A 19,618-nucleotide genomic window follows, 5' to 3' on the forward strand; every position below is an offset into this window, starting at 1 on the left:
TTTCAAAAGGTGTTCTGACAGCTGGAAGGCTTCATCCCCTACACAGACAAATGGCATAGGTGGACCAGATGTTTGCGGCAGCGGTCTAGGTGGTGGGAACTGGAAGGTGTTTCCATACAGTTTACGCCCCATGGCAGACAGTTTGAAAACTTGAGAGTCATTGGAGCGGCCATAGGCCCCAATATCAACCGCAATAAATTTGTATTCCGCGTCAGCGATGGCCATGAGGACAATTGAAAAATATTTCTTGTAATTGAAATATTCCGATCCAGATCCAGCTGGCTTTACAATGCGGATATGTTTCCCGTCCACAGCGCCCAAGCAGTTTGGAAACTGACATATCTGTTGAAACTTGTCAGCAATTTCAATCCACCTCTCTGTTGTGGGCTCTGGTAAAAACTCTTCAGCTAAGGAGTCCCACAGTGCACGGCATGTGTACTTCACTATTCCAGATATGGTGGAAATCCCGAGTCTGTACTGGAAATGCAGTGACGAAAGGGATTCTCCAGTTGCAAGAAATCTGTGGGGAATTAACAAACAATAAATTAGTTTTAAATCACAGCATTACATACCAAAACTGACCTATAACACTTGGAGATACAAATTACCACCAACAAGATTGCAGTGAAAGTGTGCTCTGATGCGATCATATCCAATAAATGTGGCTTACCTTAAAGTCACCATCAGACGCTCTGCGGGTGAAACGGAGAAGCGGCAATAGGTGTCCGCTTTTCTTATGAGGTGTGCAATGCGCTCCACCAAGTAATCAAAATTCTCCATTTTCATCCTAACATATCCAAAAAATTTATCTGGGTTTCGTCTAAGGTCCATGCAGAGTGTAGAATAGACCCCACGCGTCATTCTCTTGGCTGTGATGGGGTGGATCCACAAACGTCGTCTACGATGCCTGATGCGCTGCTGTCTCGCTCTCTCCTTCTCCAGAACAATCACCCTCAAACGATTTGCCTCCGCTGTAAAATCCGCCAAATTCTTCAAAATATTTCCAATGACAACATCCATCTTCGCCAGTAAACTTGCTCTTCTCTCCAACCTGCACTTTCTCCTCTACAACCTGTCAAAGAAGGGCTGTAGGAACATGCTATATATAGTTTTCCAGTAGCCAATCCCGTTCGGAAGGCCACAAGGGTCAATTTTAAAAACCGGATCCGGCATAATCCGTCGAAAAACGGATAGAAAAACGGATGAACCGGATGAGACGGATCCGGTTTTGTCTGTCAAGAAAAAGACGGATCCGGCAGAAAACCGGATCCGTCACATCCGGTTTTACTAAACATTTGCCGGATCCGGCGTTCCGGCACGACGCCGGATCGCGCCTGACGCCGAAAACCTGATGTGTGAAAGTAGCCTAAGAATGGCATAAAACAATATTTGCTTTGCAACAGAGACAGTGCACACGATTTTACTATGTACATGAGGCCTAAATCTTTGTACATCAGTTTATTTTTCAAATGTAATTTCGAACAGATAAAATATTTTTTGCTATTTTTACATAATTTCCATTAGGATCAGTTTACATAATGCTAATGAGGCTAAGAGCTATTGCATCATTTAATGAATATTTTAACAGACATACACATTTTTCTGACTTTTTTCTTGTGACATACATCATTACTTATGCTTTCATTGTAATACCTTTCATTTCTCCTTGCAGTATGTATATCCATTTATCAGTCATCTCAGCACGGACTTATTCCAGGAATTCCTGCACCACATGGCCCAGTGCGCTGACATGTTTCGCGAGACCATTCGCCATGATATTTGGAGGCAGCAATTTTCTGATCTCTTTCTTGATTGTGATTCAGGGAAGGTTGGTTTAATGTGTACTGTTCATATATTTAGGTAAAACCTGTCACCATACAAATTACATTGCTGTGTAGTGTAGTAAAAGACAAGTTCAAACTTTTCTTCCTGAGCCACAAGTGTTTTTACCATAGCTGAGAACTTTGAATCCTTATGTAATTAAGACTGTATTATTTTCCACCTAACACCACCTCATGGTTTCGATTGGGGTCTGTTCAGCTTGGCTAATAATATTGACAGAGTTGAACAGATAGCAATCAAGTACATGTGGATGGCGGTAGTGCAGAGGACAGAGCCCCTTCACAAATTCTTCTCCTGCTTCTGTTTATCTCAGTATAATATCAAGTTACAACAGCTGGTAAAAGGCTCCTACTGTTGTAACTTAGGGGAACACACATTGGAAAGAGCAGGACGACAGGCTCTCCAGACTCCAGAATATGTGCAGCCATTCAGAGTTTGGCAGCGCTTTGGGCACAGCACATGTCCGCTGCGTCCAAAGTGCTGCCGGCGTTTGAATGCAGGTGATTCCGCTTGTGTTCATTGAACCGTGCGGAATCACCACGTCCAAAACATTGGATGGGTGAAATGTACCTTGCAAAGACTCATGTGTCCGCAAGATAAAGTGACATGCGGCGGTCTGGAAAGACACACCACATGTCCGTCTCCGCGGCTGAACCGCAGGCGTCTCAGGTCACATAGTGGAGATGGAATTTCTTGAAATCCCACCCACTATGCTGTACCATCTGGACACTGCGGTTTGACGCTGCGGATGTATGCAGCGTCCAACCCGCAGTGTTTACTGACCGGGAGAACATACCCTGACACTGAGTCACTACTCACAGACAAGCTGTAAGGCAGGGTAGTCAAGAGGTACATGGTCAGATAGCAAGAGAGTTCATCATAAACAGAGGGGTGAGATAACGGTGTAGTCCAGGTCAGAATTTCAAGAAGGTAGCAGATCAAGTGAAAGGGGCGAGAAAAACGGATGGTTAAAGACAAGATCCAAGGTCAGGCAGCAAACATCAGAATACAGGAACTTGATGCGTAGAACAAATGCGCATCATAGAATCGTAGAGTTGGAAGGGACCTCCTTGGCCATCTGGTCCAACCCCCTGCTCAAAGCAGGATTCGCTAAATCATCCCAAACAGATGTCTGTCCAGCCTCTGTTTGAAGACTTCCATTGAAGGAGAACTCACCACTTCTCGTGGCAGCCTGTTCCACTTATTGATCACTAACTGTCAAAAAGTTTTTTCTAATATCTAATCTGTGTCTCCTCCCATTCAGTTTCATCCCATTGCTTCTAGTCTTTCCTTGTGCAAATGAGAATAAAGATGATCATTCTACAATGTGACAGCCCTTGAGATATTTGTAGACAGCTATTAAGTCTCCTCTCAGTCTTCTCTTTTTCACCACTTGAGGTAAGCTACAACTAGCAGTAATCTGAGGCAGAGATCCAGCTAAATAGCCAGGCAATCACCCAGAATGGGTGACAATTGGAATACTCTGCAGTCCCGACCAGATTGGGCAGCTGGGCTGTCAATCACAATACTGACAGCCCAGAATGCGCCTGTCTCAGATTGGGTGATTGGGCTATCACTCATAAAACTGCCAGCCTTGGACACCCCTATCCTATAGAGCAGCTGAGCTGTCACTCACAGCGTAGTGGAATTGGAACACAGACACTCTCATTCTTCATGTCACCAATCTCAACCTATCCCCGTGTAAGAGACCTACCTTTTTAATTCCTTCCTACGCCCCTACACTATGAGCGCAATCTAATGCATGCAGTCAAACCTTTTTTCTTTGGAATGAAAAAAACATGCTTCAACTGTGCTTTTCTTACTTTAAAAGGGTTTTCCCACAAGCAAGCAAAAGTTCATTTTAATCAATAGATCTTGGAGTAATAATTTCCACAATTGGATGTGTTTAAATAAAATGTTCCTGTCCTAAGATAATCTTATAAATCTGTCCCTGCTGTGTACTGTGTAATTGTTGTGTCTGACCGTACAGGAACATGGTCTGATCATACCACAGCTCCTGGGCAGGGGAGGTGAGGAAGCAAAAGAGTATACAGACAGGACAGCAGTGGATCATAGCTGATTCTTTCTGTGAGCTAAACATTTCCTTTACTTTGAAGAAAGAATTGTGGCGCCCCCAGGAGTATGGTCGCCACAGTGGCATTACCTTCCTCCTAGGGAGTGTGATTTCATGCTTAGAAGCAATAAAGGGTCTCTCTGTCAGGTAAATTCAACACACAGCACAGTTCCCACTCCAGGCCAGCAGGGGGAGCTCTGAACCAAAACTGTGGGGAGGAGCTGCTCTCTGGGGCTAGGAAGGGGAAATTGGTCATTTCGTGTGAGGAGGGAAACGTGTGTGGATGTGAGGAGATGAGCTGGAGGATTGAGCAGAGTTCAGGCTCACTTCTAGCTGTAGCGCATGGTCTGGAGTCCGGTCTCCAAGGTTGTACGGATACTGATGTTCCTGCAGCAGAAACCGGAGGAATAGGAAGCTGTAAATGCTCTGTTCCCACATAAGACTCGGAGGCACAACAGCAACGTGTGAGCCAGAAGAAGGAGGCTACAGCTGTCTGCCATACGAGGGAGTTCTAAAAGAGAACAAGCAAGTGGAACTTCCGTGTAACACAGTACTGCAAGTACCTCAGAAAGTGCTAGAAAGGAGACTACACAACCCATCTGCATAGAGAGATTCCTAAGTTGCTTCCAAGCTGGCCAGCCTCTGTTCCATCTGTAATCTGGGCCCTGGACTGCACTTACAAAGCACAGTAAATGTAACGGGAACTGCACCCTGTTGTGTCACTGCATTCTTCCTGCAAACCCTCCAGCACTGCTACATCTCTGTGCCAGACATTACACCCTCTTCCTCAACACCTATTACCACTGCCCTGGGACCACAGCTCCACCTGTGGGGAGCTATTACATCTTGCTGCCTTATACCATCTGTCCCAGAGGATCTGCCTGCAGCGTCGGCTTAACCCCTTCATTGCAGATCACCACAGGTGGCATCACGTATCATCCAGCTATAAACTTTAACCAGCCACTCTTAACCCCTTTTACATGGATGCCCAGGGCCACGGACCGGGTCACCGCTACTGTGACACTTCCCTCTGAGATACCGGCCCGGTACCGAGTACCCCACTGCCCTGGCGGGCGACCCAGAATCCCCTGTGATCCCGTGCTGCTTGTCTGTATACTCTTTTGTGTCCTCCCCTGCCCAGGAGCTGTGGTATGATCAGACCATGATCCTGTACGGTCAGACACAGCCATTACACAGTACACAGCAGGGACACATTTATAAGATTATCTCAGCACAGGAACATTTTATTTAAACACATCCAATTGTAGAAATTATTTGTCAGGATCCTGTCAGCGCCAGCGTGCAGCCTCCGCTGAACAGGGACTCACCAGCACTGTAGGGGGGCCCGGGGTCAGGTACAGTCGGAAAGTACAGATACACAGGACCTGTGGACGCTGAAGTTTAGCAAGCAGTCACAGGACCTACGGTCATGTGACTGCAAGGGGGCAGGGCTTAGAATCCTGCTTTCAGAGATGGCAGGACACTATACAGAAATACTCAGAGTAAGACAAAACGGAGGTCATACACAGAGATATCAGTAAAGTACCAGGGATGGGACAGAACGGATAGTCAGGGCCAAGCAGAAGTCAAAACCAAACAGACATAGAAGGTACCAAGCAGAATCCAAAGCAATATCCAGAGAACAGACCGAGTCGTACACAGAGAATCAAGCAACCAGAACACAGCACAAACACACTCAGGGGTCACCACACAATGCCAAGGGCTAAAGTATAACTAACGGGGATGGGAGCATCCTGAGGCTAAAAGAAGCCTCTCCCAGAACGAGAGAGGCCACAATCATATCCCCAGGTGTGCAGGTAAGCCTGCACTGGGATCACAACCTTTAACCCCAGAAATGCCAGTCATCAGCACTGGTTCCAGACATTAACCCTACGTGTGCGAGTCAAACCCGAACTGAGATCATGACATTATTATCATTCCAAGATCTATTGATTAAAACAAACATTTGTTTGTGGGAAAACCCATTTAATGGTATGTAGCATTGTAATTACCACTGATGTTCCATGTTGCTTAACCTCTTCAAGACCGCCCACAGTAGATAAACGTTGGCGCTTGCTGGGCTTTGTGCAGCGCCGACGTTTATCTACTCTCGGCGGTTTTGTGCCCCCCGGGACCCCCACATACCTTCCAACACGGGGATCCCGGTGCGCAATGCATGCTGGGACCCCCGACGTCATCGAGACCTGATTGGTTCAGGTCCCGATGACGTCAGCGTCACAGCAGCCAATGGGAGCGATCGCTGGGAAAGCTGCTTGTTTCCCGGCGATCTCCCTCATTGTAACACGGCTTCTCCCTCTGATCTAACACTGACAGCTGATCAGAGGTGAAGCAGCGTTATTGTGTGACTAGATCGCTGCCTGGCACAGCTGATCGCTGCCTGGCACAGCTGTGCCAGGCAGCGATCTTGTCACACAGTAACGCTGCTTCACCTCTGATCATCTGTCATTGTGAGATCAGAGGAGAAGTCGCGTTATTATGTGCCAGGCAGCGATCTTGTCACATAGTAACGCTGCTTCTCCTCTGATCTCACACTGACAGATGATCAGAGGTGGAGTGGCGTTACTATGAGTCAGATCGCAGGGCAGCGATCTTGTGACAAAAATAAAAAAAAAGTAAAAAAAAAAAAAATGCTAGGGTTAGGGCTAGGGCTAGGGTTAGGGCTAGGGCTAGGGTTAGGGCTAGGGCTAGGGCTAGGGCTGGGATTAAGGTTATGGGTGTGTTGGTGTTAGGTTTGTGGTTAGGGTTATGGTTAGGGCTGAGATTAGGGTTAGGGGTGTGTTGGGGTTAGGGTTGGAATTAGAATTGGGGGTTTCCACTGTTTAGGTACATCAGGGGCTCTGTAAATGCAATATGACGCCCGCAGACCATTCCATCAAAGTCTGCATTTCAGAACGTCACTACTTCCCTTCCGAGCCCCACCGTGTGCCCAAACAGTAGTTTTCTCCCACATATGGGGTACCAGCGTACTCAGGACAAATTGGACAACAACTCTTAGGGTCCAATTTCTCCCGTTACCCTTGTGAAAATAAAAATTGGGGGCTAAAAGATCATTTTTGTGGAAAAAAAATGATTTTTTTATTTTCACGCCTCTACATTATAAACTTTACTGAAACACTTGGGGGTTCAAAGTGCTCACCACACATCTATATAAGTTCCTTGAGGGGTCTAGTTTCCAAAATGGGGTCACTTGTGGGGGGTTTCCACTGTTTAGGTACATCAGGGGCTCTGCAAACGCGACATGACACCCACAGACCATTCCATCAAAGTCTGCATTTCAGAACGTCACTACTTCCCTTCCGAGCCCCACCGTGTGCCCAAACAGTAGTTTTCTCCAACATATGGCGTACCAGCATACTCAGGACAAATTGGACAACAACTCTTAGGGTCCAATTTCTCCTGTTACCCTTGTGAAAATAAAAATTGGGGGCTAAAAGATCATTTTTGTGGAAAAAAAATGATTTTTTTATTTTCACGCCTCTACATTATAAACTTTACTGAAACACTTGGGGGTTCAAAGTGCTCACCACACATCTATATAAGTTCCTTGGGGGGTCTAGTTTCCAAAATGGGGTCACTTGTGGGGGGTTGCCACTGTTTAGGTACATCAGGGGCTCTGCAAACGCGACATGACACCCGCAGACCATTCCATCAAAGTCTGCATTTCAGAACGTCACTACTTCCCTTCCGAGCCCCACCGTGTGCCCAAACAGTAGTTTTCTCCAACATATGGCGTACCACCGTACTCAGGACAAATTGGACAACAACTCTTAGGGTCCAATTTCTCCTGTTACCCTTGTGAAAATAAAAATTGGGGGCTAAAAGATCATTTTTGTGGAAAAAAAAATGATTTTTTTATTTTCACGCCTCTACATTATAAACTTTACTGAAACACTTGGGGGTTCAAAGTGCTCACCACACATCTATATAAGTTCCTTGGGGGGTCTAGTTTCCAAAATGGGGTCACTTGTGTGGGGTTTCCACTGTTTAGGTACATCAGGGGCTCTGCAAACGCGACATGACACCCACAGACCATTCCATCAAAGTCTGCATTTCAGAACGTCACTACTTCCCTTCCGAGCCCCACCGTGTGCCCAAACAGTAGTTTTCTCCAACATATGGCATACCAGCATACTCAGGACAAATTGGACAACAACTCTTAGGGTCCAATTTCTCCTGTTACCCTTGTGAAAATAAAAATTGGGGGCTAAAAGATCATTTTTGTGGAAAAAAAATGATTTTTTTATTTTCACGCCTCTACATTATAAACTTTACTGAAACACTTGGGGGTTCAAAGTGCTCACCACACATCTATATAAGTTCCTTGGGGGGTCTAGTTTCCAAAATGGGGTCACTTGTGGGGGGTTGCCACTGTTTAGGTACATCAGGGGCTCTGCAAACGCGACATGACACCCGCAGACCATTCCATCAAAGTCTGCATTTCAGAACGTCACTACTTCCCTTCCGAGCCCCACCGTGTGCCCAAACAGTAGTTTTCTCCAACATATGGCATACCAGCGTACTCAGGACAAATTGGACAACAACTCTTAGGGTCCAGTTTCTCCTGTTACCCTTGTGAAAATAAAAATTGGGGGCTAAAAGATCATTTTTGTGGAAAAAAAATGATTTTTTTTTATTTTCACGGCTCTACATTATAAACTTTACTGAAACACTTGGGGGTTCAAAGTGCTCACCACACATCTATATAAGTTCCTTGGGGGGTCTAGTTTCCAAAATGGGGTCACTTGTGGGGGGTTTCCACTGTTTAGGTACATCAGGGGCTCTGCAAACGCGACATGACACCCACAGACCATTCCATCAAAGTCTGCATTTCAGAACGTCACTACTTCCCTTCCGAGCCCCACCGTGTGCCCAAACAGTAGTTTTCTCCAACATATGGCATACCAGCATACTCAGGACAAATTGGACAACAACTCTTAGGGTCCAATTTCTCCTGTTACCCTTGTGAAAATAAAAATTGGGGGCTAAAAGATCATTTTTGTGGAAAAAAAATGATTTTTTTATTTTCACGCCTCTACATTATAAACTTTACTGAAACACTTGGGGGTTCAAAGTGCTCACCATACATCTATATAAGTTCCTTGGGGGGTCTAGTTTCCAAAATGGGGTCACTTGTGTGGGGTTTCCACTGTTTAGGTACATCAGGGGCTCTGCAAACGCGACATGACACCCACAGACCATTCCATCAAAGTCTGCATTTCAGAACGTCACTACTTCCCTTCCGAGCCCCACCGTGTGCCCAAACAGTAGTTTTCTCCAACATATGGCATACCAGCATACTCAGGACAAATTGGACAACAACTCTTAGGGTCCAATTTCTCCTGTTACCCTTGTGAAAATAAAAATTGGGGGCTAAAAGATCATTTTTGTGGAAAAAAAATGATTTTTTTATTTTCACGCCTCTACATTATAAACTTTACTGAAACACTTGGGGGTTCAAAGTGCTCACCACACATCTATATAAGTTCCTTGGGGGGTCTAGTTTCCAAAATGGGGTCACTTGTGGGGGGTTGCCACTGTTTAGGTACATCAGGGGCTCTGCAAACGCGACATGACACCCGCAGACCATTCCATCAAAGTCTGCATTTCAGAACGTCACTACTTCCCTTCCGAGCCCCACCGTGTGCCCAAACAGTAGTTTTCTCCAACATATGGCATACCAGCGTACTCAGGACAAATTGGACAACAACTCTTAGGGTCCAGTTTCTCCTGTTACCCTTGTGAAAATAAAAATTGGGGGCTAAAAGATCATTTTTGTGGAAAAAAAATGATTTTTTTTTATTTTCACGGCTCTACATTATAAACTTTACTGAAACACTTGGGGGTTCAAAGTGCTCACCACACATATAGATAAGTCCCTTGGGGGGGTCTAATTTCCAAAATGGGGTCACTTGTGGGGGGTTTCCACTGTTTAGGTACATCAGGGGCTCTCCAAATGCGACATGGCATCCGATCTCAATTCCAGCCAATTCTGCATTGAAAAAGTCAAACGGCACTCCTTCCATTCTGAGCTCTGCCGTGTGCTCAAACAGTGGTTTAGACCCACATACGGGGTATTGGCGTATTCGGGAGAAATTGCACAAAAAATTTAGTGGTTCATTTTCTCTTTTTACACTTGTGAAAATAAAAAAAAATGGTTTTGAAGTAAAATGTTTGTGAAAAAAAGTTAAATGTTTATTTTTTCCTTCCATATTCCATTCATTCATGTGAAGCACCTGAAGGGCTAATAAACTTCTTGAATGTGGTTTTGAGTACATTGAGAGGTGCAGTTTTTAGAATGGTGTCAATTTTGGGTATTTTCTGTCATATTGACCCCCCAAACTCACTTCAAATGTGAGGTGGTCCCTAAAAAAAATGGTGTTGCAAATTTTGTTGTAAAAATGAGAAATCGCTGGTCAACTTTTAACCCTTATAACTTCCTAAAAAAAAAAAATTATGTTTCCAAAATTGTGCAGATGTAAAGTAGACATGTGGGAAATGTTATTTATTAACTATTTTGTGCAATATCACTCTCTGATTTAAGGGCATAAAAATTGAAAGTTTGAAAATTGCAAAATTTTCTAAATTTTTGCCAAATTTTGATTTTTTTAACAAATAAGTGCAGATCATATCTAAAATTTTTTACCACCATCATGAAGTACAATATGTCATGAGAAAACAATGTCAGAATCAGCAGGATCCGTTGAAGCGTTCTAGATTTATGACCTCATAAAGTGACACTGGTCAGAATTGAAAAAATTGGCCCGGTCACGAAGGCAAAAACAGGCTCGGGTGCGAAGGGGTTAAAATGACCAAATTAAATTGGTGTCATGCAGTGAAAAAATTCACTAAATCACATGCAGTCACCCATATTAAAACCGCATTACCTCTGCATTGTCTGGCCTTACCTATGGATGCTTTCTCAAGTCCCATTTTTAATGCAGTGTAAGTGAAAACAATAGGTGGATGTAATACTCCTATCCTTATATCATCAACTACTAGTATTATCTTCTAAAAATCAGCTTTAAAAACTAAGATCTAAATGGTACATCTGAAATCACTTGGAGATAGATACATGTTAGGAAATGCTGAGGGTCGAAGACAATCTTTATTTCTTGACAATCAGAAGTTGTCACAGTCAAAGCACCTGAGCAGAATAGTTATACTGAGACATTTTGTAACCTCTGCGTTTCCTTTGTGCTTGTAGGTCGGCTTTCTGGACAGACAGAGAGTTCTTTCTCTCTTGGAAAAATTCTATGACATTATAAGTTCAAAGGCAGAGAGCTGGCAGCCACGCAACCCACGGCAATGTAAGAACATATACAGTGTCGGACTGGGGTGCTAAGGACCCACCAGTAACATTGATTGTGGGGGCCCACTTTTCACCTGCATACAAATATTACACTACCCTCATTCACAAATGTACCTATATCTCTATATAATAATAAACTGGGTAGTTTGGTTAATGAATGATGAGATGCTGCTTTTTTTCTGAACAGAGTGAATCAAGTGAATTATGCCAAGTACTGTCCCTACAATGGGGTTGAAGGCCCAGATCTGCACAGGGGCTCACGGGGGATTCCCGTTACCCTATGGGCCAGTTCGAGCCTGAATATATATATGTCTTTTTGTATTTATTACATTTGGCGATATTCATTTTTGAGCTATTTAATGACAATGTAGAACTCTAAAGCTCACCTTGGATATGCATTGTGCCAAATGCAATGTGCCTTTTGGCTTTCCAGCCCTCACCACTTAATTGCTAACAATCTCCAGTTTATTATGGACATTAATACTTTCCTTCCTTCTGTATTCTCTCCTCTAGTACTATATGGTACCCTACTGCTCAGTTAAAGATTTAGTATTTCATGATAGTAGATGAAGGATAACTTATCCACCTAAGCTGACCATAAACCTTAGACTATAGTCAGCCAAAGTTGACGATTTTGGTGGAATTGGTTTCTAATGTAAATCCTATGGGTGCCGACTGTCTCTTAAATCCAATCTATTGCTTGTGGGAGCAGCTTATTCCCCTCTCTCTATTAAATTAAGCATAACACCTTTGGATGTATTGCTTCCTACCCTGGTCTTAAGTCGGGTTCAGACAGCCTTATTTCAAGGCACCTGATGTTGGATGAGCTTTGTGGTCCATATGTTGACTGTGAAATATAGCCATCAGAATCCGCCTTATACTTTTCATTGTTTGGTTTTATTACCCAGGGAATATTCTTGAGATCAATTATTTAAACAACCAAATGTCTTTACATACTGTTTATAATTTATTAAATTAAATTACATTTTTCCTTTGATTTTTCCCTTTAGGGCCAATAATTGAAATAGGGGAAATGGATCCAACTGATTTCTGGGCTGAATTCCAGGAAGGAGATAATCAGCCAGATGAAAAAGTGGAAATCCCTACTACTACGGATTCTACTATAACCAGTAGTTCTGGAGAGAAAGGACAGAAGGAAGAAGAGTCAGAAGACCCTGGAGAATGTGGACAAAATATAGACAGTAGTTCTGGAGAGAAAGGACAGAAAGATGAACAGTCAGAAGACCCTGGAAAACGTGGACAAAATATAGCCAGTAGTTCAGGAGAGAAAGGACAGAAGAAAGAAGAGTCAGAAGACCCTGGAGAATGTGTACAAAATATAGACAGTAGTTCTGGAGAGAAAGGACAGAAGGAAGAACAGTCAGAGGACACTGGAGAATGTGGACAAAATATAGCCAGTATTTCTGGAGAGAAAGGACAGAAGGAAGAAGAGTCAGAGGACACCACAGAAGGTAAAACATATATAGCTATAGTTCTGGAGAGGATGGACAGAAGAAAGCAGGGTCAGAGAATACTGGAGAAGGTGGACAACATAAAGCCAGTAGTTCAGGAGGAGAAGGATCAAAGGACACAGGAGGAAGTGGAACACATAGTGTAGCATTATGAAATGTGGTGTATACAGATTCTTATACATGACTGTGGTCCTAATAACCGGTTATACCATGTAGACCTTTCAAATTAGCGGTAAATTACTAGGTTGTGGGTCTAAAAGTGTTGTTTCTCTAAGATAACCCCTTGTCAAAATGAAGCTCATTGGGTGTTCAATTGATTATGAGTCTGACTTCAGAATCCCCCCCCCCCCCGGTGACCCGCAGCTAATCCTTGAGAAAGCTACGACTGGCTATACATTTCCCACTGCAGGGAAAAATTAGGTATTACATGGCAGTCATTCCAGTGATTATTCAACAATGCAATATATGGATTTGCTAGAGCTGCTTATAACGTATATGGAAAAGGATTAAAGGGAATATTTCAGCAGGTTTTGCTTTGTAATCTGACAGCAGCATTATATAAGAACAGAGACTCTGATTCTAGCAATGGATCACTTAATTTACTGAATGCAGCACTTGTGATAGAGTGACAGGTTTCTCTTTAGTAGATTTAGCAGATCTCAGAATGCTGAACTGTGTATAAGTAACCAGGAAGTTAGCGTGCACTCAAGTCTTCAATAGCGAGGTGCAGGTGTAACGGACCAGTAGGTCCTATTACCAATAATAATCTAATTCACCACACACTCAGAGGGGTTTTTTTATGCAAACAAGTGAAAATGAGCACTTGTTTGCATAAAAAAACCCCTCTGAGTGTGCGGTGAATTAGATTATTATTGAACTGTGTATAAGTACACCACCCACACTACAGCTTTCTATGTACAATATATATTGACAGAATTCTGCTAATCAGTGGTGGGGCGGGTTTTGACAAGGAGGCACGAGACACCTAGTCCTGTAGTGATAATCTTCTGCTGACAAAATAATTATTAAATTGAAACAGCAAAACACAGCTCAGTAAGTGATGCCTGGAATCAGGGTCTCTTCCTCTACACTACCGTTCAAAAGTTTAGGGTCACCCAGACAATTTTGTGTTTTCCATGAAAACTCATACGTTTATTAATCAAATGAGTTGTCAAATGAATTTAAAATCTAGTCCAGACATTGACAAGGTTTGAAAAAAATATTTTCATTTGAAAAAATAATTTTTTCCTTCAAACTTTGCTTTCGTCAAAGAATGCTCCCTTTGCAGCAATTACAGCATTGCAGACCTTTGGCATTCTAGCTGTTAATTTGCTGAGGTAATCTGGAGAAATTTCACACCATGCTTCCAGAAGCCCCTCCCACAAGTTGGTTTGGCTCGATGGGCACTTTTTGTGTACCATACGGTCAAGCTGCTCCCACAGCAGCTCAATGGGGTTGAGATCTGGTGACTGCGCTGGCCACTCCATTACAGATAGTATACCAGCTGCCTGCTTCTTCCCTAAATAGTTCTTGCATAATTTGGAGGTGTGCTTTGGGTCATTGTCCTGTTGTAGGATGAAATTGACTCCAATCAAGCACTGTCCACTGGGTATGGCATGGCGTTGCAAAATGGAGTGATAGCCTTCCTTATTCAAAATCCCTTTTACCTTGTACAAATCTCCCACTTTACCAGCACCAAAGCAACCCCAGATGATCACATTACCTCCACCATGCTTGACAGATGGCGTCAGGCACTCTTCCAGAATCTTTTCAGTTGTTCTGCATCTCACAAATGTTCTTCGGTGTGATCCAAACACCTCAAACTTGGATTTGTCTGTCCATAACACTTTTTACTAATCTTCCTCTGTCCAATGTCTGTGTTCTTTTGCCCATATTAAATCTTTTCCTTTTATTAGCCAGTCTCAGATATGGCTTTTTCTTTGCCACTTTGCCCTGAAGGCCAGCATCCCGGAGTCGCCTCTTCACTGTAGACATTGACACTGGCGTTTTGCGTGCACTATTTAATGAAGCTGCCCTTTGAGGACCTGTGAGGCGTCGATTTCTCAAACTACAGACTCTAATGTACTTGTCTTGTTGCTCAGTTGTGCAGCGGGGCCTCCCACTTCTCTTTCTACTCTGGTTAGAGCCTGTTTGTGCTCTCCTCTGAAGGGAGTAGTACGCACCGTTGTAGAAAATCTTCAGTTTCTTGGCAATCTCTCGCATGAAATAGCCTTCATTTCTAAGAACAAGAATAGACTGTCGGGGGGGGGGCGTGGCTATGCCGTGAGCGGGAGAGGATGCCGGCAAGGAGAGCTCTTCATCATCCAGTCGGATCCTGGACCTTGGACCCCTTCCTGGTAGCTTACCTACAGCTGGCTGGACCCCCTTAGACGTCGGGACCCCCTGGATACCCCGTGGCAGGTCGGGAGGCAACTTCTGAGAGGGGGCGGCGGGGGAGACAGGAGCGGGCGGCTGGTTCCCCACGAGGCGGCGGCCATCTTGGGCGCACAGCTCAGCAACTGAGAGCTGCAGCGTCGGCTCACATTGCTGCACCGCCGCCTGGCAGTGAAGAAACCGGCTGACAATCTGAGGGAGCACGCGGTGAGTGCCCTGAAAAAGTGGGCCCTGCGTGGTATCCCTCTCTTATTATCCGCTCACTGCGCCGGCTGGCGCCATTATTAAGGGAGGCTCTGTGTACCCTCCCCCACTGCAGCTGTTTCTGTGGGGCCCCCTCTCCCTCCCCTGGCCATAAGGATCTGTACCTTGCCGTCCTCATAATCCCTGAGGCATCCCTCTGTAGCCTGACCCACAATTAACTGTTACCAGCCCTGCTGTAACCTTCACCTGTGGTGGGTGACACCTGGATCACACGTTTTCAGCTGTTTCATCAGACCGCACTGCAGATAAACATGAGCCGACTTAAAGGGTCTGGAGCGGCGGAAAAATTGAAGGAGTTTGTTAGACCTGACCCCGCTGAAAGTGCACGACATAATAGAAGCACTTCCTCTCAAGTTCAGCGCAAAAATCGCCCTTCGGGGTGTGAGGAGGAGACGATCAGGAGGAACTGACCCTTAAACAAGCGTCTGAGCAGTAGATGCAGGCTCTCTCTTTGACCAGGACATCCCTGACGGAGAAAATTGAGGATGTTTATACGGAGGTGGGGAGACTTCGCCAGGATATGCAGGCTGTGACATCGGCGGTTATGCCCGCCGATGCCCCTTCTGCTGCGGCGGCCGCTGCAGCGTCCCCCCACCTGCGCGCTCCCGCCCGGTCACGCGCCCGCCGTCAATTCCTCCTTACGTCGGCTCCTGGTTCCCGCCCCCTGGTTCGCGCTCGCCGCCTTCCGCTCTCTCTCTCCTGCGATGGGCGGCGCTGAGGGGCGGGCTTGGGTCTCTCCTGCGATGGGCGGCGCTGAGGGGCGGGCTTGGGTGATGCACATCCGGGGGTTGCTGTACTTCAGGCGTCCTCGCAGTTAGGAGGACGCCTGATGATTGTGTAGTTTTCCTGCACCCTCTGGCCTCTACAGTTCTCCTGTAGCTTAACCGCTTTCCGCCTGACTCGCCCTGTCGCTCCCTGTCTCCTGCTCCCTTCCCTTCCAGCCTGCCTGGGCGCTGTCTTCCATCCCCGGTGCCGTCCTCCGTCTTCAGTCCGCCTAGGTCTTTCCACGTGCCTGTCTTCCGTATTGGTTCTGTCCTGCGCCTCTGGTCCCTGCTCGTTCTTCGTACCATTGCCTTCCCTGTCCTTCTGTCCGTGGAGCCGTCCCTCTTGGTTCCGGCTGTCGCGCCTCCGTCCTCTGTGGTCCTGCCCCAAACGATCCCTGTATAGGGGTCGGTCTTCACCTGGTGTGCTCGACCCTGGGGCTCCGGATCCGCGATCCAGAGGGTCCACTCTCTAACTTAGGTTCCCTCTAGCATTACAGTATCATCAGGCCATGGACCCCGCCGGTGCCGCGGCTGCCACTCAAAAGGAACTGCTCTTCCTTAGAGAAAACCAGACCCGTATCATGTCATTCATGAAGTCCATGGACACCCGGCTCTCCGCTCTTCAGACCGCAGACCCAGCACACGCACCTCTCTTAGTCAGTCTCCAGCAGGAGCTCGCACAACAGCGCGATGCTCAGTCTCACATTTTGGGGCTACCTTGGCTTAGGCGGCATGAGCCTGTTATCGACTGGCGCTCCGGAGAGATCCTGCGCTGGGGGCACGCCTGCCATGTAAGCTGTTTACGTACCCTGGTCCGTCCCCATCCTCAGCGCAAGCCTACAGACCTCCCTGGTCTTCCTGTGCCATATCACGCCTATGCTGATGTTTTCTGCAAGAAAGAGGCGGATTCCCTGCCTCCGCACCGGCCTTATGACTGCCCCATCGACCTGATTCCTGGAGCGGTTCCTCCCAGAGGTAGAACATACCCTCTCTCTCCAGCCGAGACCGCTGCCATGACGGAATATATCCACGAAAATCTGTCCAAGGGGTTTATCCGAAAGTCCTCCTCACCTGCAGGCGCGGGTTTTTTCTTCGTCCGGAAGAAAGATGGATCACTGCGGCCTTGCATTGATTACCGGGGCCTGAACAAAATCACCATCAAGAATCGTTACCCTCTTCCGTTGATTCCGGAGCTTTTTGACCGGCTGAGAGGAGCCCGGATCTTCACGAAGTTAGACCTGCGGGGAGCCTACAATTTGGTCCGAATCCGTGCTGGGGACGAGTGGAAGACGGCCTTCAATACCCGTGACGGGCATTATGAATACCTAGTCATGCCATTCGGCCTTTGCAATGCCCCCGCTGTGTTCCAAGAATTTATCAATGAGGTATTCCGGGATCTACTCTATTCTTGTGTTGTCATCTACCTGGACGACATCCTCGTTTTCTCCCCCGATCTGCCCTCTCATCGCAAGAGTGTACGCTTGGTCTTGCACCGTCTTCGAGAGAACCAACTCTACGCCAAGATCGAGAAATGCCTTTTTGAGCAGTCGTCACTACCCTTCTTGGGATATGTCGTCACCGACTCCGGCCTAAGCATGGATCCCGAAAAACTCGGTGCGATACTCAAGTGGCCTCGTCCAGTGGGGATTAAGGCCATCCAGCGGTTTCTTGGGTTCGCAAACTATTACCGTCAGTTTGTGCCTCACTTTTCTACGGTTACCAAACCCATCACGGATCTGACCCGTAAAGGAACGAAGCCCAACAGCTGGTCCCCTGAAGCGGAAAACGCTTTCCAAACTCTGAAACGTTCTTTTGCCTCAGCACCCATTTTGCATCGGCCTGTGACCAGCAGACCCTTTGTCCTGGAAGTGGATGCCTCCTCCACTGGAGCTGGGGCGGTCCTGTCCCAGCAGGCTTCGTCCGGACGGCTGGTTCCATGCGGCTTCTTCTCTAAAGTCTTTTCACCGGCGGAGTGCAACTACTCCATTGGAGACCGTGAATTACTGGCCATTAAGATGGCCTTGACTGAATGGCGGTATTTACTCGAAGGAGCTGTACATCCCTTTACCATCCTCACAGACCACAAAAACCTGGCCTATCTGCAATCCGCCCAAAGGCTCAATGCCCGGCAAGCCAGGTGGGCCCTGTTTTTTTCCCGCTTTGACTTCCAACTTCACTTCCGACCGGGTAATAGGAACATCAAGGCCGATGCCCTTTCCAGGTCGTTGCAGTCTTCAGAGAGGGAGGAAGTCCCATCCTGTATCATCGAGCCTTCTAGGATGATCACCGTGGCTCCTGTGAATTTTGCTACCCCTCCGCCCGGTAAGACCTTCGTCCCTCCAGGCAAACGTATAGAGGTGTTGTGCTGGGGACATTCCTCCAAAATTGCTGGACACGTTGGGACCAAGAAGACTCTCTTACTGCTTTCCCGGTATTATTGGTGGCCCACGCTTCGCCAGGATGTGATGGACTACGTGGCCTCTTGCACAATCTGTGCCCAGAATAAGGTGGCTAGGACTTTGCCCCCCGCCGGTCTTCTTCACCCTTTGCCAGTTCCTGAGGCCCCCTGGCAACAGATCGCCATGGACTTTGTGACTGACTTGCCCCGCTCGGCCGGATGTACCACCATCTTAGTCGTGGCAGATCGCTTTTCCAAGATGGCCCATTTCATTCCCTTATCGGGACTACCGTCCGCCCCGAAGTTAGCTGACATCTTCATCCACCAGGTCTTCAGGCTGCATGGTCTTCCTCAGCGGATTCTGTCGGATCGGGGGGTCCAGTTCACCTCCCGCTTCTGGAGGGCACTCTGCCGGCTTATGGGTACATCTCTCGACTTTTCCTCCGCATATCATCCTCAGACCAACGGGCAAGTGGAGCGAATTAATCAGGGGTTAACCACCTTCCTACGTCACTTCACCAACGCTCATCAAGACGACTGGGTTGCGCTCTTACCTTGGGCTGAATTCTCGCACAATAATCATCCCAGTGAATCTACCACCAGGTCACCTTTTTTTGTGGTAACCGGTCAAAACCCAGGTATTCCGTTGCCTTTTTCCACCTCTACTGAGGTACCCGCAGCCGATTCTCTTGCTAAAGAATTCTCGCAGATTTGGAGAGAGACCAGGGATGCGCTCAAAAGTGCCAACGACCGAATCAAGAAGCATGCAGACAAAAGACGGAAGGACGTACCCCCGTACCATCCAGGTGACAAGGTCTGGCTTTCAACTCGACATATCCGTCTGAGAGTTCCCTCTTACAAGCTGAGTCCTCGGTACATTGGACCGTTTGAAGTGATTGGACGTATTAATGCCGTGGCTTACAAACTGAGGTTGCCTGCTTCGCTCCGGGTGCCCAACGCTTTCCATGTCTCGCTCCTGAAACCCGTAGTCCTGAATCGGTTCCAACCAGTTTCCATCGTCCCTCCTTCTCCTGCCATCTCGGATAACGTCTTCGAGGTCAAGGACATCTTGGCTATGAA

At 46.6% G+C, this 19,618-nt stretch overlaps 1 protein-coding gene across 1 annotated transcript in view; it reads left to right on the top strand.

Moving 5' to 3' along the window:
* The window catches only part of EFCAB5 (EF-hand calcium binding domain 5), a 110,012-nt gene that overhangs the window by 29,869 nt on the left and 60,525 nt on the right, over window positions 1-19,618 (top strand). Inside the window, exons 6-8 of the mRNA XM_073565427.1 lie at window positions 1,673-1,828; window positions 11,142-11,244; window positions 12,257-12,718. Of these exons, the coding sequence (XP_073421528.1) occupies window positions 1,673-1,828; window positions 11,142-11,244; window positions 12,257-12,718 (721 nt within the window). The remainder of the gene's footprint in view (window positions 1-1,672; window positions 1,829-11,141; window positions 11,245-12,256; window positions 12,719-19,618) is intronic.

Source organism: Dendrobates tinctorius, unplaced genomic scaffold, assembly GCF_039654945.1.
Source record: "Dendrobates tinctorius isolate UK_male_01 unplaced genomic scaffold, ASM3965494v1 ptg000016l, whole genome shotgun sequence".
Lineage (NCBI taxonomy): Eukaryota > Metazoa > Chordata > Amphibia > Anura > Dendrobatidae > Dendrobates > Dendrobates tinctorius.